This window comes from Protopterus annectens, chromosome 8.part0 (genome assembly GCF_019279795.1).
Source record: "Protopterus annectens isolate FY-2018-M chromosome 8.part0, PAN1.0, whole genome shotgun sequence".
NCBI classification, from domain to species: Eukaryota; Metazoa; Chordata; order Ceratodontiformes; family Protopteridae; genus Protopterus; species Protopterus annectens.
In genome coordinates this window covers 1,107,867,684-1,107,890,815 of record NC_056741.1, presented here as the reverse complement: position 1 = coordinate 1,107,890,815, position 23,132 = coordinate 1,107,867,684, and the positions used below count along the sequence as shown (strand labels likewise).

Genomic DNA, 23,132 nt, shown 5'->3' with positions numbered 1-23,132 from the left:
GGTAGGTGGATACAGGTTTAAGTTCAAAAGTAGGGGGTGTGGGAAAAGAGGAGGAAGCTTGGGCAGAGGGGGGTAGGGGGCTGTTGTTGGGGAAGGTTTTGGTTAGCTCAGCAATAGAAGAAGTGAAGAAGGTGTTGAATAGTTTGGCAATTTCTTGGTCAGATTTGCTAGTATCAGGACACAGGTTGTTTTTTATACCAGGCTTGAGAAGGGAATTAATAGAGTTCCAGAATTGTTTGGGGATTTTTACATTATTTATTTGGAGATGGTTGTAGTAGGATTTTTTTTTTATCTTCAATGACTTGTTTTTTGGCTAGGTTTAGCAGCTGTTTGTATTTAAATAAAAATACAGGCTGTTTATGTTGGAGATAGGTTTTCCAGGATTTGTCTCTTTGTTACATAATTTTTTTGGTTTCTTTGGTTAGCCATGGGGCAGTCTTGGTTTTAACTCTTTTTGTTCTTATTGGAGCTAGGGAGTTTAGGACAGTTAGGAATGTAGAGTTGAACTAGTCAATGGCTTCGTCTAGAGGTAGGGTTTTTAGTGGGTTCCAGTTAGTGAACTTAAGGGAGTCAGAGAGGGTAGAAGGGTTAAAGTTAGTAAGTTTACGAGTATGTAAGAGTTGGTGGGAATGTGAGGAAGAGGATGCAGCTCTATGGCTGAAGGCAGGGAAGTGGTCTCCTAATGGGTCGGGAGTGACACCAGATGTTGTGGTTCTGTTAGGGTGAGATACCAGGATCCAGTCAAGGATGGAGCCTGGCTGGTTGGTTTTATTGGGCCTAGCAATGGAGTTAATGAGTTGAGTGAAGTTGAAGAAATTGATTGACATGGTGGGATTAGAGTCAATGACTTTTTTGACAGTCAGTATTTACATCTCCCATAATGTAGGTTTCAAGTTTAATATTAGAGGAGGTCCAGGAGAGGATGTTTTCCAAGGTATTGGTGTTGTTACCAGGAGGAATACAGAGGGAGATGATGCAAATACTTTTATGGTCATTTAATTTTAGAAGGCCAGTTACTAGTTCAGCATTATTAAAGGAAGGGATAGGATTAGGGAAGGGAGTGATGGATAAGTGGTTGGAGTAGATTAGAGCTACACCACCACCTCTTTTACTTAGGCGGTCAGATCGGAGAGATTGATATCTGGGGGGAAGGAATTCTGAGTCGGTTATGTGTGGTTTTAACCAGGTTTCAGAGACGGCTACTATGTCAGGTGAATTATGGTTGAGCCAGGCATGAAAGAGGGTAAGCTTATTAGCTAAGCTTTGGGCGTTGATGGTGAGGAATTTGAGGTATTTACCGATGGGTTTGTTGTTGGAGCTAAGGTTTTTTTGTTTGAGAAATGTTTGGTCCAGGGTTGGGATGATTGTCGCCTAATAAGCAGAGGTAGGAGAGAAGGGGAATAAGTTTGTTAGGATTGTGTTTGGTTAGGAGTGGATGGTAGGGAGTGGGTTTAGGTTTGTAGAATTTAGTCGGGATTTGGAAGAGTTTTAATTTTAATAGAAGGGTGGGGTAAAAGGGAATTAAAGAGGCAGGGATATTGTGGAAGTGATTTGTAAGGTGGGGGTGTGGAGGTAGAGGTGGAGGCTGGTATAAGAGGTGGCATGATACAGAGGAAATAGAATGAGGAGTAGGAGTGATGTAGGGGTAAGGATTGTAGTAGGAAAAGTGAGCATTGTAGATGTAGTCTGATTTGAGGTGAAAAGATGTTTAGGTCAGACAGAGTTAGGTAGGGCTGGTGGGCGAGGAGGAGGAGTGCTAAATAAGGTGTGGTTGGTAGAGAGGGAGGTAGTTTAGGGGGAAGTGGGAGGAACAATGTTGTGTGAGGATTGGGTGATGTAAGAGGGAGGGAGTATGGGATGACAATAAATGTAGGAGCCCTGGGGGTGGGTGGGTGGGAACTGGGGGCAAGGGTAGGGAAGCGGAGTGAGCCTAGAGGATGAATGAAGTGGGATAGTGCAACAAGGGCAGAAGAGTCCAGCTGAAAAAGTATCAGCCACTGCAGGTTAGAGCAGAGGTAAGTAGGTAAAAGTACTGTATGACTGAGTGGAAACAAATTAGAGTTTGAGCAACACAGGGGAAAAGAAAAATATATAGGGAGTTATGTATCTTAGTTAGTTTAGAAAGGATGGGGAGGTTACCAGGTGTAGGGAAAGTACAGTAAAGTTAGGGGAAGGTTGTGGCTTTAGCAGTATTTAGAGGTAAAGTTGGATTTAAAAAGATTAATAGAATTAAACAGGCACTTCGGTGGTGGTGCTGCGGTAGCGTTGTCGCCTCACAGTAAGACATTGTCCTGTTCGATTCTCAGCTAGAGCGTCTTCTGTGTGGAGACATGCGTGAATGGGTGTACCTTCGTTGAAGGTTGTGTGTCAGGGCCGGAAACTCGGCACATAAAAATCTACTGCCAATCATTAGCGGACCGGAGTTCCGCTGTGTCGACCCCTAACCGGGAAAAGCCGAAAGACACAACAACAATAGAATTAAACAGGCAAAAGTTGGAATGTTGCTGCCACCTAGTGGAGAAAGGAGAAGTGGCAGGCAGAGAAGTATAGTGGGAAAAATAAAGCAAATGGGCAAGTCTCTTAAGGTAAAGGAAGATAGAAGTAAAAATAAAAATAATAAGGGGGTATGTCTCCAATGGGATACAACAGATGGGATAAGAGGCTGGAGGTCAGCAAGTACCAGTGTGAGAGGGGAGTTTTAGCGTCTGCGGTAGGCTGCAGAGTCACACACACTGAGGGACAGGCTAACAAATAAGGATGTTTAGATAATTGATTCTGGTGTAAGGCTACATGCATTTACTGAGAAAATAGGTGAGAGTCCCCACTGAGGTTCTTTTCTGGTAAGCCCAGGCTAGTGAGCAGGAAAGGTGCAGGTAAACCGGCACAGCTTTTGCAGGATGAAGTCCGTATATTCAGGAGGTAGAGAGGGACCTTCAGGAGTGGAGTAATTTACTGAGAAAATAAGTGAGGGAGTCCCCACTGAGGTTCTTTTCTGGTAAGCCCAGGCTAGAGCAGGAAAAGTCCAGGTAAACCGGCGGAGCTTTTGCTGGATGAAGTCCGTATATTCAAGAGGTAGAGAGGGACCTTCAGGAGTGGAGTACAGGGGGTGAGCGAAGCAGCACTACCGCGTAACCTGCCCAGTAGGGTAGAGCGAGGTGGTGAATCCTAACCAGGAGTTCAAAAATGGTGCCAATTTTAAAAGTATACATCCCCCTGGAAATAGCATCAACACAACTGAGGAATTCCTCTTCTGGGTTTCTTTACACACCTGTCAATAAACCATTATGTGAGATTTTAATACTGATTGGTTAACTCAAAAAAATACATCCTCCAACAAAAACATGAAGCTTGACGGATTTACTCAACTTATGGAAACCCTAACAAGCTATGATAAACGCAGTAACAGATACAGCACTCTGGACTGGGTCCTCACACACTTTCATAAAAAATTGCTTCCATTGGCTCCCTACCAGACAATCTAAGTGAGCACCTACCCACCATTACTGGAAGGGGTTATCCATTCACCCCAAAAGCACAACATATCTATTAATCTCACAACACAACACAACTCTGATAAAGATATCTTTACCACTACCTTAAAATCAATCAGCTGGCAGCTACTAAAGCAACTTCTACTAGATGAAGGTATATCCTTCTTCAACAGCATTTTCCTAGATATTTCTAACCAGGGCATGGTTGAGTATAAGACAGTTAAATTCAACCCATCTCCTTGGTTAACAAAACAAATAAACCTACTAATGATAATTGGAGTCTAAGCCTGGAGTCAATGGAAACAAAAACAAAAATGAAAACAATCTTTAGATTTTCAAACAGCTTAGAAATCAGTCCAGAATTTAGATCAAATCAGATAAAACATCTTACATCAGCCATCAAAATACATAGTATACTAACCCTAAAATATTCTGATCATCAGTAAACAAACCCATTCACCCTGGACATACAACCCAACCAAATAATAGGGAAGACAGAAACCCAAAACCAAGGACATTTTTAAGTATTTGAATTTACTTAGAAAGTTAAACAGGCTTTGCATCAACATGTACTCTCTGCAGAATACAAAGTATGAAACTCTAACATCTGGCATTACTGAGCGACTAATCCTCATTAATTTATCAGAAAATAAAAAAAATGTTCAAAGTAAAGGGCAAAAATATGAGACAAAATGAGGAACATTCTGCAAAATTCTTGACAATTAATAGGTACAGTTGACATCCACAAAATCGTGTGAGTTTGTATGTATGCTAGGCAGAAGGAAAGATGCATGTTACTTACCTCAGAAATTTGTTCAATGTTCTTCCTGAGTTGCTCCATGTCTGTCTGATACTGCAGTCGCAGACGGTCCATCTCTTTATCATGGTTAGCTACTTCTTCCTTCAGGGCTCCTTTTAATGCTGTTAGCTCCCTCTCACGTTGATGCAAAATCTCATCCTGCTTCTGTCTTAGGAGTTCCACTTCCTGCAGCTGTACCTTAGATTCTAGCAGCTCCTGAAAAGACAAAGTCAAATATAAAACAAAATGGAAAAAGTCAAACAAGCATGTTTCATTATGCAGTTAAAAGTGATACCACTTGAAATATATAATGGCACACAAACAGCAGTTTAAGCTTTATAAACATCTTATGTTACTATGTAGTTAATATTGTATTCTAAAATACTTGGGTAGCCTTTATTACAGCTTTATTTCATTAGCGATGGTAGCAAGCAAATGCCTATGAAAAGCTACTCAAAGGACAGACTTCTTCAATGAAATTACATTTTTCTTACTTCAGAACATCTTACTGACGCTTCATATATTACTTCTGTAAACACAGATAGTAACACAAGAGTCCTTTGTTGGCCATTATCTACAAGTACACACAAAAACATATATTCCACATTAGTCCTGATAGCATTATGACTGCCTTTCCAGTTATTTTCCTTTACCAGCACTGTTCCACCTTATCTGACTGAAACTCAAAAAAAAAAAAAAATAATTTTGATGCATGCTGAGTAATTTACTTCAGCAAATATGAACAGCTAACACTCATGGACTAAATCTAAAAGTCACCTTTTCCCACCACTTTCCACACACAAGCATACATTGTTAACCTGCATTATTGATGGCTTAGGATAATGATAGAGATAGCCACATACAACAGCGGCAGAAAATAAAAAACTCAACACCTGCATAATGGCACAGTAATCAATGCAAAATGTAGACATTTCAACCTTAAATGTTGAGCTGATAACAAAATAAAAAACTACAAACACCTGGAGGCAATGCTAGGACTGACAGTAAAAGGTAAGCATTTTGAATTTCAGAACTTTTACAAAGGTTTTTTGAAAGGAAAAATCTAGGACAGATCTCCAGGAGTGTTTCTCATTTGGTATCAAAAATGGAGTAAAATCCTTTGCCTCTGTATTGCAGGCAATGGTTCTATGACCCCTGCTTCTACCATATGATGGAGTACTGGAGAAAACCACTTATCTGGTTTGGGGAGTACATAAGAATTCCCCTAGTGGGGGATGATTTTCCATCCACTGTCAAGTGTACCCAATCTGAATTATTCTCAGAACTCATTTGTTTGAGACTATTTGCATCCAGGCTGCAAGGTTGAGAGAGAGCCTGAGGAAGGAGGAAGAGAAGGGGGGGGGGGGGTACTCTGACTCTGCATAGTCATTCTTTTGCATGGTGTCGATCCTTTTTCAGAAAGAAACACCTTCTTTGGTTTTGAAAATTATCCTCCTGCCACTTCACTTTGCATCTCTGACTTTTGTTAGGTTGGGATTTTTGTTTGTTTTGTCCCTTGAAAGAAGATACCTTGTTTGGGGAGAACTTGGGTACAAGAAACATCCTAGATACCCACAGGCATTGATCTGCTTTTATCATCCCACTCTTTGAGAATCTGTGAAACAGAGGACCCAAACACCAATTCAGAACTTGAAGATGCATTCAATATTTTGGCTTTTAAATCAGAGAAGTTCAGATTATATAACCAAGCATACCGTCTCAATACAAAAAAAAGCAGCAGCATTTCTTGAGACTGTATCTGCACATTCAAGCCCACATCACAAAGCATGTTTCTAAACCAGAGTCAAATTAGAAACAATTTCATTCATACAAGACTTTTGTTCTGCAGGTAAGGATGCAGCAAAATCATCCAAACAATGTGTAGACCTTAAATACAGGGAGCACTGGATTACATGAAGCCAAACACTATTTGAGCATGTAGCTGGGTCAGTAGGCAAATGAGAGGAGAGACATATCCAAGGAGATCCTCTACTTTATCCGAGCCTTTTTAGGAACTGTTGGAATAGATATTGGTGTCCTGCAGGCTACTTTATAAACCTCTTCCAAGGCTGGTAAGAAAGGGAGGATAGTCATAGAAATTGAAGTCATCCTCCAGGTCATATATCCTTATTTAGCTCTGAGGTAGTTCCAGACTACTTCCAAGTATAATCATCACAAAATCTAGCAATCATCTGAGAAAACTGAACACTTGCTTGGACTTAAGCTCAGGTTCACCTTCTGAAGAATCAGGTCCAACCACTAGAATTAGCTGTCTTCAAAAGACTCTTGGCCAAGGAAACCACATTGGCCTTACAAACAGCTATAACCTGATCTTCAACTATATGGTGTATTTTGTGTTTCTTCTTCTTGTGAACATCACTACTAGATAAAACATCAGGAGAACAGAACATTATGACTGGCAAGGAATCTCTTACCCCAGACTACTCCTGCACCTAAAGGAGCAAGCTGTTACAGGTGCTGGAACTTGATTGTGAACTATAAATGTTTCCACTGTCTCAAATATATTGCATGTTGATATATGTGGAACTTTTCTCCCCACTCTTCTGCTGAAAATGGGTATTTTAGGACTATTCAGGCTTTACAAGTAAATAAATGACAATAAATACTTTTTCCAAACTTTATATTACAAATTCGGCTGTGACAGTTTTTCTAGTAGTATGACCATTCAATACATAAATTTGGAGGGTGGGGATTTCCAACTCCAGTTATAACACACCAAATGCCATAAAAATTTGTAGTAGGCCTATTTTTCATCTTCCCACCAGTAAACTTCAACTGTAATGTAGCCCTGCAGTCCTGTATGCAAACAATGTAATGCTATACCAGTCAGTCATGATCTCAATTCAGTAATAACTCTAGACTCTTTCTCACTAATTTAGCTCACAGGTAGCTCAATAAAACAAGTCTCCATAATCAGCTACATAATATTATTGACAAACTCAATCTGTGACCATTAAGGACAAATCTCCCACTGGGTCATTGATTCCTTCTGATCGTCATCCTAGGACACAGACAGCAGAGAATTGTCAATATATTCCAGTTGGGAGTTAGGACATTTTTTTGTATGGACAACTCATCCTGTTGACCAGAAAGTGCTGTACAATACCTGATGCACTAGTTCTGCTTGAATGCATTTTTAAGTACACCTCCAACTTCATCTAGAGTGCATCTTAATCCTTTGGCAGGCTCTCACTCCAGAGGGTCTCTACAAGAAAATGCACTCCTGGGTCTTCTCCTATATAAAGCAACTGCAGTGGGACTTTAACACTCTCCCCTAGGATGAATGAGCTAGCATCAACCACTCCGTCTCCTAGCCGATTCTTCCAACACCTTATTTAATCGAGCAAAAGTCATATGAAGCACAGTTGATGCTAAAACCTCACGCAGTGGAGCTGGCCCAATATTCAGCAATATTTTCTGCAACTCAGTCTCCTCCTGCTGATGCAATCAATAAAACAAAATGGTTAAGTATATTTCAAGTTCTTTACTGCCAATATCAACCAACATGCCCCAGGACTCCATATTAAATTATTTTTCAGGTCAGCAGGAGAAAAGACGTTGGTATAGTCTGTCCTTCAGATGTATCAAACATTCTACCTCCATTCCTCCCTCCTCTCTCAACCATTTGACAACTGCCCCATGACTTCAATGTCACTTTGAACTTCTTTCCAGAAAGGGTTGTGTACAGTCATAGAACAGATGTTATGGAAGAAGTATTTCTGCAGATTCAAGGAATATCTGTCAGTCACCTTCTGCAGCCCATATCCTCCTCCCCACCATCCTACCTGCGCAAGGTGACTCCTATGCATCTTCCAGAAGCACACACATATTGTGTCCCTTTCAATTAATCACTTCTTGTCTCCAGTGAGGAGAGCTACAGCTCCTCTTAGTCATTCATCCTACTTTTTCTTTTCCATCTCAAACACTTTGATAGCTTTTCTCTGAACCCTTTTCGGTACTCTCTTTCTCTTTATATGGCCTATAGAAGTGTATATAATACCAGCATATGTCTTGACCGGGAGCCAACACAATACAAGCATTACTTGCTTCTGCAATCCTTCTCCCTGTAGGGAGGACACCAACGTTCTGTTTGCTGCTGTCACAGCCCTCTCAATCTGCACCTGGTTGCCAAAGCCAGAGGTGATTATCACCTCTACATCCCCTTGCTTTGAATCTATCACAGCAGTATTTTATATATGTGTACAGTAAGCCTCACCTCCCATCTTTCTGCCCACCTGTTTAACCTTTTAAGGCTCCCTTACACTCTCACCACCCCTCCCTCCCTCTACCAATATGTACAACCTTCTGTCATTAAGAGGATGGTCTTACTCTCAGTTTCCTTGACACCTCTGAAATGAACACAATGAAAAATACTGCACTCAGGAAAGACCTCTGCAGTAATCCTCTAGTGACTTCCCTTACAAGTGTTATCATTCATTTTATTATAAATGTCCATGTTCCATACTACAGCCATGTTGCAGTCACATTCTTGAGTCTCTGGCTAACTCTCAACACCACTGCAATTTTCCTTGCGGTCAGAGTAGAAAGGAATCAATGCTGTCAGTAAAGTTCAGGTAGACATCATCCAAAACGACTCTCCCTATCAAGTTTTCCTTTAATCCAGTTATAAAACTGAACCCATTTCTGTGAAAAACTACTTCCATACACAAGACCTTGCTGACTGCCCTCTACAAAAGTTACCAAACATAGCTACCAAATAGGTGGCAATCCACTGAGCACAGAAGAAGTTATCAGGGACCTGGGGACCCAGGTTGATAGTAGTCTGTCATTCGACACCCATGTAGCTAAAGTAGTTAGGAAGACCTTCTACGTTGCCCACCTTATCATGAAGGGATTCTCATCTAGATCAAGGGTCAATAGTCTCCCCTATACTAATACTCATCAGACCACTGATTGTGTATACAATGCATTCGAATGAATGTATGTGGTACACTCCTCTTGCAGCAAAGGAGGCCACACAAAGTCACCAACCAAAAAAAGGGTCTCAAACATCTGTCTATCCTGCCCTTTGCTTTTGCCGAGCTCAGCTCTAGTCCTGAGCCAGCTGCATAGAGGTGACCTTGCTTAAACATAAACCCTAGCCATCCAAACCCAGATTTGGATGATAATGCTTCACCTCAAAAAATCAAAAGATCCACAGGAGCGGGACACCACGATACACTTAAGGACTCACACGGGCTGTTGGATCGACGGGTTGGAGGGGATAGATATGCAAAGAGAATCCCTGTGATGCTGTGGAATAAAAATCCCGTATATGTGGCCTTGTTGTGATTTCCTAGGGACCACATTTATCTTTTTTCTTACTATTACTGTTACGCTTACAGGTTTGTAGTTCTCTGCACTGTTCCACCCCAACCCTGGTATAATGGTACCACTCTTATCTGGTGTTCAGGCACTTCTGCAACAGCCAATGATCTTTTAAGATCTCAGCTAGGGCATCAACAAGTTTATTCATAAGATCAGAAGCCCCCAGAAGGAATATGATCTGAACCCCGCATCTTATTTTCCTTTAACACAGCCACGTCCCTCATCACCTCTTCTGTCTCTATCATGATGTCCATTCACTGTTCTTCCCTTCTCTCATCTTCCTTAATGCAGACTCTGAGGCAAAGTATTCACCAATTGCCTCTGATTTCTTCCTACTGTCTATGCTCCTATTCCAATATTTACTCAACCTCAGTAGCTCTCGTCTATACACTCCTCTTTTGTGTTATACATTTCAAATTTTTACTGCTTTGTCTTGAAACCCTTTTGAAGTTGAACATCTACTACACTTACCAGCCTGAATTGTGCCTCCTGCCTGTCAATCACCCTCTCACTTCCACATCTTGTATATCTTCTCTTTTGCCTTAATTACTTGCATTACACTCCTACCTTTATCACAACGATCTTGTCCTCCAACTCTTGTCCATAAAACAAAGAACTATGGTCCACTCCTACTGACCTGTTCTGTACCACTAACTAATCTTCACACATCTTCCTCAGCTCTCCATAATCCACCAGACAAAAAATGGAATCCTACAACTTCCATTTCATCTTGCCTATATTATCCATTCAAATGAAGCCTTCAAATAGACACCCGTGACACCTTTTATCTTGGTTAAGGCCCCTTTTGGTATAGTCTGGTATAAAGCTGGTTGAACCCTAAACAATCCAAGATCACAAGCAATTCTCATGCCTTTGTTATCCTGCAGCTCAGAATTTCCTCGTTTTCTCCTAACAAGTTCACATCCTTCAACTACTCCACACTTATTCACTATTCCAATATCTCATTGTTGTCCCTTGATTTGTCAGAAGCAAAAACAATGCATCAATCCAACAGTCTTCTCCCCATAACCTAAGCCTCCAGGATGCTTAGAGACCGCTTCTAACTGATATCCACTTCATGGTCTGGTTTTCCTCATCTTCTCTAACTTCACATCTGATGACATCCCTTACTTAATTTATTATTCTTCCTCCTGCTCTAATCTTACTTATATTTAGGTACTTAAATTTAAGCACAAAGCAAACAAGAAAGCAATAAAAAACACAAGTTTCATATTCCAGAAAAATAAAAACAACCACACAGCTGGGATGAAACTGTCACACCAGTACGCAACAAGCAAAACCAGAATAAAAACTGAGTGACAACAAACATGGCTGTGTAAAATAAACCAAAAAAGCTTTTATTATTATACCTTAGTAAGCACTTTCACGTTGACCTTAACACTTCATGAGACTTAAAAAAACACAGATTAACATTCTCTATTTAAAATCGAAAGAACAAATCAGTGACTGATTCCAATTATGACATCAAGCTATCCAATCAGTTGTAGAAGCTCTAACAGCAAGTTAGACAATATACTATCTACCAATGTACAGTTAAAAAAATATATATATATTTCTAGTATAACTTAAATATATATAAAAAAATTACTTAACTACTCATCACCTAGTTCTAACAGTATACATGTGCTTGATCATGGTAGGATATACATGTCCAAAGCCATTAAATATAGTTCCGCGAGACTCAAAGAAGGAGCGTCAGAGCAACAGATTGCCAGAATTGCATAATAAAATGACTGAGTGAATATTTGATGTCTTATGTATATATTTGATTAATTTAGCTCTCTACATAAAGAAAACATAAAAGCTGTAGGTTCCTATCTGTTGCATTTAGAATTGCTATGTATTTCCAACATTGAAAATTCACTGCTTTCAAGTGGCTGTAACCCAAAAAAGGAAAAAAAGAAAAAAAACAGTACAGTCAAATTCCTTGAGAACAGCACAGCATAGCAATAAAACATAAAAATTCCTAAATGCATACTATGAAAACCAGTTAAAAACAACTGCTGCCACCTAGTAAGACGACTGGCCCGAAGACAATTTTCAAGTCATGATCTAGGTCCAGAAGGCACAAAGTTTAATCATAATATTAACAATTTCAAGCAAGGACAGCCATAACAGCTGAAGTGAACACAGCGAGTTACAGTACTACTACAATTGAAAAAGAAAAGCAGTAAAATATTTGTAGTTTGTTTCACTGTGGAGTGAAATAACAGTGTGATGTCAAATTTTAATTGACTTAAACCATTCCAGGAGAGAATTTTCAGGATCAGATACAGACTAGTTGCAAGGGGCTAACTGTTTGATTAAAGGCTTAGATCAGTCAACAGGAAAACAATTGCACTTACATCACTTAGGACGTCTAGAAGTTTGGTCTTCAATTCAGTGTAGTCATTTCCAGTCCTTCCCTTCACTGTCATTTCTTAGGGAACCTTTAACCTGGCACCTACAAGCCCCACCCTCTTTTGTCAGTCATACACTTTTCTGCAGTACTGGTAAAGATAACCTCTTCCTCCTGTAACACTGCTTGTAGCTACTACATCTTCCTTAGCAGTCTCCTTGCACTGTACAGTAGTAATTGTCCTGCTGGGCTCCGAGCAGCAACTTACTTGCTCATTAATTATATTTTGTGTCTGCTTTTTCCACCTTCTGCCTGTATACTAATCCCCTTGCTTCTGTGACATCATATTTATTTACTAACTTAATGGAACCATCTCTGAGTTGTACCATTCAAACACTCCAACCCAGCTCAAGCACCTCTGTCAGGGTACACTATGATAGAGCCTGCCTTGACATACAGCTTGTCACCCTGCCAATTACCTCACCATTCCACCAGTGCTAAGCCCTTGTCTCCTTTGTGATTATACACTCTAATGTTCACCTTCCTGACTGTGCAAGCTGTTGGTAGAGCTATAACTTCTGAGAATGCTACTTCCAATCCCCTAGCCTGGCCTTTCTTTGTTATCCGTCTGGCATGGTTTGTTACGAACTCAACTGTCTTTTTTTCCAAGTCATCTGCATCTATATACACCGCAACGTGTGTCCAATCCTGCTTCTGCAGAATACATTGGCCAAAATGCCCACCTACTCCCACATCTTTATTATGGTCTAAGCTTATAAATGTTTCCAAGATTGTTAACCCCTTAAAGAAGCTGTCTCCAATAATCAATATCTCCATTGCAGTCTTCATACTGGCTCCCTTTCTCCTGTTTCAATTCCAGGCGCATGTTCAACACTCTCCTACCTGTAAGATTCCCCCAAATGCACTTCACAGGCCCCTTTAACTTCAGCTATTGAATATCTTCATCTGCTGCAAGTGATTTCCCTTCCATCCCTCCATGTACTCTTCTTACAAACCCTCCCTACCGTTACCCAACAGTTATACACTACCAATTCCCTTTGATGTTATGCCCCCTCACTCTTCTAGTACTACTCCTTCTGTTACACTTTGCCCTTCTACTCTATACACACTCTAAGGGCCACTTTCCTGTCTAATTCCTCTGTTGTCACTAAACTCTTCTTTCCTCCTCATATATTAAAGCCTGATGTCCCTAATGATACAGTCCTTCACCACAGCAACACTCTGTATTTTGACTCCCTACATTACTTCTCATCTTCCCGACCATCTATTCTGATGCTACCTTCTTTTCTCCCTTAAGGCCAAATCCTTCCTGCTCACTTTACTTCCACTATCCTGTTCGTGTTCCAGTCCACATAGCCAATTTTTGGATCTGCCACCTCTTCATAAATTGCTAATGCTGCCTTCTTCTGTCCTCACATTTGGGCTTCCTTCTCCTGGTCATCTCTTCCCTGGTTCCTTCCATCATCTTCTCTCTTTTGTTTCCTAATTTCCTACCTATCTTATGCTCCTTTCCAGTGTCCTCATACCTGTGCTTCTTACCTGTACTACCCCAAGTACCTATGCCCATGAGCAGTTTCCTGTACCCACCCTGCAATTTCCATTACAGTCTTTCTCCTGACCTCCTGTTATTCAATTTTCTTTAGCTGCTCTCTGTTAACTCTCTCCTACCTATCCAGTACACTGTCCTACATCTCAATTTCTCCCCAAAGTTGCCCCAATCTCATGCACACCTCATATCCCTTGACACCCAAGCTCCTGCTCCACAGCCTCCTTGAGAATTTTGCTTTTCTCCCCTTGCCTCCTGCCACACACACACACACACACATGCACGCATACTCCTTTCTTAGATTTTTTTGTTTTGTATAATTTTAATTCATTAGCACCTAGCAAGCCCTTTCTACCTTAGCTGTTTCCAATGACTTGTTTTTGACAAACACCACACAAGATAAAAGTATGAGGCAAGCTGTGAACACCTATTCTACGCTAACAATATCTGATTCCCATAAAAAGCAGCAGTATTTATTTTGTCTAGATGAGATGTCTTACATATTTCCTCCCCAAATGTCCATGGTCTTTTTAAGCAGAGTACAAGCAACTGACAGCTAATCCTAGCCTATAAAATAACAGACACAAAACAGTTATATTCTACATTACGCTGCATTTCAAAAACAGACTAATCTATGTACGTGAAATGAAAAATACATACTTGTATACAAAAACTCTTGAAACAGCAATTAAGACTACTTCTTAACTTAAACATGAAAAGTAAAATTTAACAAACTAACAGTTGAAATAAAAGGTCTAAAGCCAGTGCAACTGAAAATAAATACAACGTAGATATCAGGACTAAAACAATGCATGCTTTCAAATTCAAATAACTACCAATCAAATATTTTACAAGCCTTCTACAAATGTACTACTACTATACAATTCACTTTTCTTCAACACACCACATTTTGAAACATAAACCAGAAGTTATAAAGCCAACAAACTCTAAACTTAAAACTGTAATCCAGCAAGTTTAATAATTTCAAAATGCAAAAAATTCAGTTCAAATAGCAAGTAAAAAATGATCTCAGCTTAACTCAGAGCAAAAGCTCTGCTCATAAAGCCTTCCCCTTCAAAAGCAGAGAAAGTTTTAATTATGTTCCCATAAATAACGAACTTCAACACAAAAATTAAGAAAACTGGGCAAAGAAGCGCTACATTTGCTAAGCCAAAATCAGCTCAACTACCAAAGGTGTAAAGGGTTTGCCCCATGTGGAAAGGAAGTGTGTGTGTGTGTGTCGGGGGGGGGGGGGTTCTATGTTCATGCATCGAAAAAACATTACAGCAAACGGCTACTAATCGAACATTAAACTGGAAAAGTTCAACTTTCCAAACATGCTTAAAAGCGAAAAATAATCAAATGGCTACAGTTGGCCAACAACCAGAAAGTACAGAGATGCATAATGTAAGGGAAGGGAACTTTTTAAAATTTGGCCTACTCCCAATATAGTGCAATCTTGGAGTTGTTATATATAGTCAGAGGTTGTGTGTGTGGGGGGGTGGAGCTCCCCACCTTGGCTGGTTACATTCAAGATGTTGGCCAGCTATGGTCATTTGATGAATTATTTTTCATTAAGCTTTATCTGAACGTTAAACTTTCGCTGTTTAACATCTGATTAGTAGCCATTCGATGTAATGTTTTTTCGATACACGAACACAGACTAGTGGGTGTGTGTGGGTGTAACCTACCCAGATTTAGCTTCTTTTCCTATTTTCTCATTAGTCACTTTACTAGCTGTGGTCACTTAATGTCAGCATTCTGGAACAGCCATCCAAACTCAAGAAATATACATTTCATAACTACATGAGAAACTGAACTTTGACCTTTTGCAGTGCTTGCAATACTGACACTGTTTTGAAGGATCAGCCATGGCTTCATTTTTAAGAAAATCAGAGGGTCACATACCACTTCTATAGTATCTCTGTCTGCTGAATTGCCTTGAGATTTCTGTGCGTGAAAAAGTTCATTCTGCATATCTGACAGATGATTCTCCAGGTTCCCCAGCTTCGTATCCATGTTCTCCTTCTCAACTTTCACCTGCCGCAACCTGAGTTTTTAGAAGGAAAAAAAAATAGATTTTTTGAAATACTCACTTAAGACGCACACAGTCTTGGAAAGTCTTCAAACAGTGCTGTTCTCTGCAACATATATACAACACATTCTACTTATGCCTATTTGCTACAGGCAGTGCAGTTATGTGATGTCAGTGCAACTGCAAAATTAAGTTCCTGACAGATACATCACTGAAAGCATTTGTATCTTTTGTCAAAACAGATCTTCAAAGTGCAAGCAGAAAACATTCCTGTGCTGCTCCATCATTTTTGAAGAGAAGATCATTTAAATGTAAACAAAAAAAATGGCATGGGGGTAAGTGTACTTTTGTAATTGAAGGTGTCCAAATGGTCTGTCTTTGCTGAAATCAAAAACACTAGCAAAATCATGAAGGGTGTAAAAGCAAAGTGAATCCTAAATGAATAGTTTGACAAAGTACAACTGAGTGAGATATTCTCATAAATACAGACCTTAAGATATACAAGTCATAAGAACATTGATTAATAACTTCTAGGATTGCTCACCACAAAGCATTTTTTTCAGCAGTGATAACCATTACTGCACAAGCTAACACAGGCCCCTAGTAACAGTGATCTCTGCCATAAGCTGTCACATGCCTTGCATATGTGTAAACATGCACTCGGGACAGTTCTCTAAACAAAAAAGTTTACACCTTATTACTGAAGCACAAGCTAAACAGTGCATTGCAAAGTTCACTGCTGTTGAGTTTTACTCTTGCACTTGACCATTAGCAATGGTCAGCAGTCACCACAGAAGAGAGAAGCAACAATGTTCACATATATTGCATGGTCATGGTGGTGCAGCGGTTAGCATTGTTGCCTCACAGCAAGAGGTTCTCTGGTTTGATTCTCAGCTGGGATGCCTTCTGTACAGAGTCTGCATGTCCTCCCTGCAGTCAGTGTGAGTTTCCTCTGGGTATTCCGGTTTCCTCCCACACTCCAAAGATATGCAGTAGGTGGATAGGACACTCTGAATTGGCCATAGCTGCGAGTGCAAGTGAGTGGTACGGATGAACCACCGTGGCAGGGCTAGCCACCCGGCGGTGTACACCTTGACTCGAGATGATTGTTACTGTCAAAGTAACACCCCGGCCTCATGTGCAAAATGGGAAAAAGATGTTGAAGATGGATGGATGTGCTTCACATCACTCTTCGGTGGTGGCCACTCTGTGTGGCACTGGTAAGTGCCACAGAGTAGCCACTGGTGCCACACAGTAACACTGGTAAGAGTATTACAGCTTTCAACACTGCAAAACATTAACAGCTTCTACACTCCATTCACCACAAACAACAACCAGGTCTCTCCAATTAAAACAAAGCAGCTATATGCTCTAGACAGGGTTGTCAAGATTCAGCTCTTCAGTTTTGCTCTCAAGGTGAATTTCTTGACATCCATATCTCAAACACATAAGCTGGTTAAGATCGGAGACCAAATAAGAAACCTCAAGTACCTCTGAGCACGGTAATGATTTTAGTGCTTTTGAAGCTCTGAAACCTGCAATACACTTTGTGGTGCCACACATAAAATAGTGTGATAGGGTGACCTTTTTAACAAAATTTAAAGATACTGCCTAACTGGGCTGCAATGCCAAGTTTGTTACAGCTTTCAGGACTGCAAAACATGTTGTGCTTATTCACTTTTTTTCCTCAGCAACTAGTACTTAATTGGGGTAGCTAAAGCTCCATGTACCAAGAATTAAGATGCGGTTTCTTCCAGTATTTACCTCTTTACTCCACTGCATAACACATGGAGTCCAATGATCATGCTGCAAAATCAAGAACAACAACCTTGAAACTTTCTGTAGTGAAGTTTTTGTGTATCAGCCTTGTTGTCTTGTCCTGGCACACAGCTGGCAGCCACAACAGAAATGCACAGGAAACCTGACAGTACTGAAAGCTGTTAAGACACTTTTCTTGTTTGTGTGAGGACAATAACAGCTTTTAAAGCTGGTGGTTGATTACAGATGCACTTCTGGGCAACATGTACAGCAGGACAAGTAATGTTACTGCTTCTAATGATGCTAGACTTCTGACGCTCCTGTACTTTTTCCAAAAGATAAAACAGTGGGGTAAATAAACTCCCTTTATTTTACAAAGCATTATAATCAGACTTCAGACTGCGATGTGCTCATGAAATAGAGTTTAAATAAATTCAGTGCTCAAGCTTCTCTCTCAAAGTAAATTTAACAAAATGGTTATGATTGACAACAGATTAATAATATATATTTTTTTTTTGTGCAGGGGGGAGGTGAGCAATATTTTTATCACAACTTCTTCTTGCTCCACTGCAAGCAATTCCTCTTATAAAACCTTTAAGAGGCCACACTGTGATGGTTTCACACCCCCCCAAAACACTTCAAACAAAAAATACAAAGATTAAGTTCCACTATCAATTCATATGAATGACCGTTTCTAAACAAAACATTAAAAAATAACTATTCACTACAAACTGACATTTAATTTAACTAACTCTTCAAATGGCCATTTAATAAAAGTGTCATTGATCAAACAAGCTCTATTTTCTACTACTGTACAAAATGCTAAAAACACTAAATCTGAACATCTAACTTCTACAGCATCACCAGTTTAACATGCCTTGCTTTTCCTGCAGCTTCTATTATGTGCAAATAACTAATGGTTGCATTTTCATCAAACTTGAATGATTTTATACAAACACCACACCCTTACTTATGTACTTATTTATGCTTTTAACCAGGAAGCCCAGATAAGCAATGGTTACTTCCACAAATGCCCACTAAGAACTCCCAACAGTTTACATCAATGAATTACAGTTTCCAAAATTGAAGGACAAAACCTTTGTATGGTGAAATGCACAGCAGAGGAGAAACATTACAAGATTATGCACACTAACTTCAACAGCACTTAGTTACTCAGAGGTCACACCTGCACAGTAGTCATTTAAAATGCGGTAATTAAAGGCATAAACTACTAAATGCATATGGTACTAAGTGTGAAATGTATACAGATCAGCATTTGTGTCTAGAATACTTATTCATTACTTTCCATTATACATTAATATTATACATCTTAAAGGAAGAGAGCAGAAAACATGACAAGAACTACACTGTCAAGAAGGGCACAGACTATACACAGTACCAGCAGCACAGAGATTAATATTTATTTTATTTATTTGCAGTTTGATTACCAGGGAAGTCTACTGGGCCGAATTGACCCATTTTCAGTGGAGGCCTGGGGAGAAAAGCTCCAAGATGCATTACACAATTTAGATACAACTGACAGTTAACATTAAAGACAATATTATGTAGAATAGTTACTCATAAATGCATTCAATATCATGCATAGTTAAATTCATTAAGCTTGAAGGTAGGGATCATACAGTTTCATCTGAGGAAAATAGATATGTTAGATGTAGAAACAGTTTACATACAAACCTTTTAAGAAAATGTAAATACGCTTTGCATACACACATCAACAGTAGAATGCTATTTACAATATTTACAAGGTTGGGCTATGTGAAGACAGCTGTAACAGTTGTTGAGAGCTTAGAGAGAAGCTATAGAAATTGTTGAGAGCTTAAGATAGGCTCATAGGAAGATAACTATGAGAGTTGTAGAGTTTGGGAACCAGAGAGAGAACCCCCTTTGATTAGGCTGGGTGAAGGCAGGTACATTTCCATTTAGATGACAGGTGTTTGAATAGTTGGGATTTGAAGTTTTCTGAGTTTGGTATGGTTCTTAGTGTGGAGGGAAGGGAATTCCATTTTTTGCCTAGTGAGAAAGACAGGAGAAGCTGGCCAGCAGGACGTTTAGGTTTATGGATAGTAATTAAGTTCTGATTTTCAGATCTGAGAGCTCTGTTGGGTGTATAAGGGGGAAGGATGTTAGAGCGGGACATTTTGTTGGGTGAAATATGAGTCTATATGCAGTAGTGAGTTGGAGATAGTCTAGGTAGTTTGGGAGTTCAAGCCAGTTCAGGGATTGTAGGGTTAGGCAGTGATGGGTGGTATTTCTAAATGTAGAGGCAAACTTAGAAATGTTGTTGTATCTGTTTTCCAGTTTAGAGGTGATAAGAGGAGGACAGGTTGGTTAGGAGAGGGGCTCCGTAAAATAAGGAAGGAAGAAGATAAGTCAAGGCCAGAGTTTGCCTTGTAGAGTTGGAGAGAAAGTGATTATTCCTATACAAAATACCTAGCTGTTGATGGGTTTTCTTAATATTTTGTTGAATATGAATATCAAACTTGAGGTGTTCATCTACAGTAATGCCAAGTGGTTTGGCAGAAGGGATCACTTCTATAGGTGAGTTGGTTTGACTATAGACTTTGAAGTTGCTTTTATCGTAGGAGAGGGTCTTTGTGGGAGGGAATAGTAGAATCTTTGATTTATTTGCATTGAAAGAGAGAGCTGGTTTTGGCGCATCCAGTTTTCAGTTGTCGAGAAGGCAGTTTGGGTTTTAGTCAGCAATTCAGAGAGGTTTGAGGCAGAGCAGACTAAGGTTGAATCGTCTGCGTATTGAATGCTTTTAGCATCAGGAATAGCAGTGTGAAAGTTATTGATGAAGATGTTAAAAAGCATTGGCCCAAGGATGGATCCCTGTGGTATGCTAGTTGGGGTAGGTAGGAAGGAAGAAATGGAGGTCTTCCATTTGACTGCCTGTGATCTGTCTGATAGATAGCTGGAGAACCAGGATAAATCATTATGTGAGAGATTTAAGGTTTGAGAGATGACAGAGAAGGTGCTTGTGGGAAATGGTATCAAAAGTTTTAGGCAGATCGAGTACAACAGTAGAAACTACGTGTCCTGAATCTCAGGCTTGATTGACAGTTTCTAGGAAAGAGAGTAGAGCAGTTATTGTGCTATGGCCTGGACGGAAGCCATGCTGGGTAGGAGTGAGAAGATTGTTTTGGGTCAGGAAAGGCATAAGTTGGAGGTGGATGCATTTTTCTAGGATTTTGGAGATTGGTGAGAGCAAACCAATGTGGCAAAAGTTTGAGTTGCTGGTATTTTTGCCTCCTTTATGAAGAGGAAGAATATAAGCTGAGTGCCAGAGTTTGGGGATGTAGGATTCTTTTATGGATCGGTTAATAATGATGCTGATTGGGAGAATAATGCCATCAGCAGCACATTTTAGGAAGGAAGAGGGAATATTGTCAGGAGCGTTAGAGCAAGGTTTAAGTTTGGACAACATTTTTTTTATAAAGTTAGTGGAGATGGATCTGAGTTCAAACAGATGAAGTGAGTTAGAAGGGGGAGGGTGTAGAGCAGTTGGGTTACTATTGGGAAATGTCTTGGTGAGGGTAGTAATAGTTTCTATGAAAACTTTGTTAAATTCAGAGCCTAATTTGAGGTCAGATTTACTTGGGTCAGGACAGGTATTATTCTTGGAGCCTGGATTGAGGAGTGAGTTTATTGAGTTCCAGAATTTTTTTTTTTTTTTTATTGTTATTGGACTGAAGTTTGATATAGTAGGATTTTTTTGTCTTTGGTGATTAGTTGTTTTGCACGGTTGCAGAACTGTTTATACTGGAACAAGGTATTGGCCAGTTTACTGTTTTGGTAAAGCTTCCATAGTTTGTCTCTGTGGTGCATAATCTGTGTTGTCTCTTTGGATCGCCAAGGAGCAGTTTTAGTTTTTATCCTTTTGTTTCTTAGTGGGGCTAGTGAGTTTAAAGTATCAAGGAAGACAGAGTTGAAGTATTCTATAGCCTTGTCAAGAGGAAGGATGTTTAGAATTTGCCAGTTCATTTGTTTGAAAGTATTTGAGAAAGTAGTTGGGTTTAAGCTACTGAGGTTACGAATTTGAATGTATTGATGCTGGTGTGGGGAGGAACTAGTTGAATGATGCATAAAGGCTGGGAGGTGGTCGCTAAAGGTATCAGGAATTGTGCCAGAATTGGTTATTTTATTTGGATCTGAGACTAGGATCCAATCTATAATAAAGAAAGGGTACCCCCTAATGCTAAAGTACAGCTATCAGTAACAAGTAAAAGCAGTATTCAAAATGAAACGCTGTACAACAATGGCCAATGAAGTAAAGCTCTCTTGGAGAACAGGTAGTGTGGTTAAATGATATAAAACTTAAAAGTGCAGCATATATAGCAAAGAACTTGCATACATTTCCAGTACTTAAATTAAATGCACTTACTAGTACAGTGTTTCATTTCGAATACTGTTTTTACAGGATCCAATCTATAGTGGATCCGGGAGGGGTTATTTTGTTAGGTCGAGTGATGGAGAGGATTATTTGAGTGAAGTTATAGAGGTTAATGGATAGAGAGGGAGAGGAGCAATTGATTTTATTCCAGTCGATATTCACAGCACCAAGGATACAAGTGTCATAGTTAATTTCAGTAGAGGCCCATAGGAGAATATGTTCGAGTGCAGAGATATTGTTACCAAGTGAGATATACAGGGTAGTGATGCAGACATTTTTATGTTTATTTGGTTTTAGAATTCCAGCAGTTAGTTCAGTGTTCTGGAATTGGAATTTGGAGGGGAATTAAGGTAAGAAAGTTGGAGTGGACTAGGGCAGTGCCTCCACCTTTTTTATTTAGTCAGTCATTTCTGAGACAATGAAATCCTGGGGGTAGAATCTCAGAGTTGGAGATAAAGGGCTTGAGCCAGGTTTCGGAGACGGCTAAGATATCTAGTTGGTGATGACTTAACCAAGCTTGAAATTGGTGTACTTTGTTGTTTAGACTTTGTGCATTAATTGTAAAAATCTTTAGTGTGTTGAGACAGGAGGAAGAGGGTAAAGGATGAGTGTTGTTAATAAAGAATGCAGGACCAGGGTTAGGATGGATATCACCAGCTTGGACTAGGTTGTGGAAGGAGATATCCTTTAGCCATATTGGTGTGCCAGGCATGAATTTTGGTAGACTGAAGCAGGTGACAGTGTCTTGACTTTAGAGAAGAGTTTAGGGTGAAATATGTGCAGAGGGTTGGGGCTGAATGAGAGAAGAGGAGATAGAGTGGAAATGGGAGTAAGAGTGAGGGAGAATGTGGGTTTGTATGGTAGTTGTCTTTTTAGGTGGTATTGGACAAGCATAGCTGGAATATGAGGTAGCAAAGTATAAGGGAAGTAGGAACATAAAGAGGAGGCTGGGGGACTGGAGGGTGTGATAACTTGAGGAGAGCATGTTGGAGCAAAGAGAGAGTGATATGAGTAGTTAGGAAAATAGAGAAGGCTATGAAGAAGAAAGGGTTTAAAAACTGATGGAGGTATTCTAGAGATTTAAGGAAAGAGGAGGGGAATATAATTATTGGGTGGAGTACAGATTACAGAGTTTAAGAAGGATGGCTATAGATGGGAGCAGTAATGAGGGGAGAGCTGGTGTTGGGTAATTAGGGTGAGAGTGTGGGGTAAGATAGGAATAAAGCTAGGAGTACCGGAGGAGAGTGGGAATTGGGGGCAGGGTAGGGGAGCGGGGTGAGACCGTATGGCAAATGGAGCAGGAAAAAACACTAGAGGTGAGTATGGCAGAAAAAACATGTAGAAGCTGTGCAGAGCTCTT

At 39.9% G+C, this 23,132-nt stretch overlaps 1 protein-coding gene across 2 annotated transcripts in view; it reads right to left on the bottom strand.

Moving 5' to 3' along the window:
- The window catches only part of CGN (cingulin), a 1,354,172-nt gene that overhangs the window by 637,358 nt on the left and 693,682 nt on the right, over positions 1 to 23,132 (bottom strand). For both annotated transcript variants that reach the window (XM_044080636.1, XM_044080637.1), the window contains exons 7-8: positions 15,474 to 15,615; positions 4,294 to 4,506 (exon numbers count right to left, since the gene is read on the bottom strand). In XM_044080636.1, the coding sequence (XP_043936571.1) occupies positions 4,294 to 4,506; positions 15,474 to 15,615 (355 nt within the window). The remainder of the gene's footprint in view (positions 1 to 4,293; positions 4,507 to 15,473; positions 15,616 to 23,132) is intronic.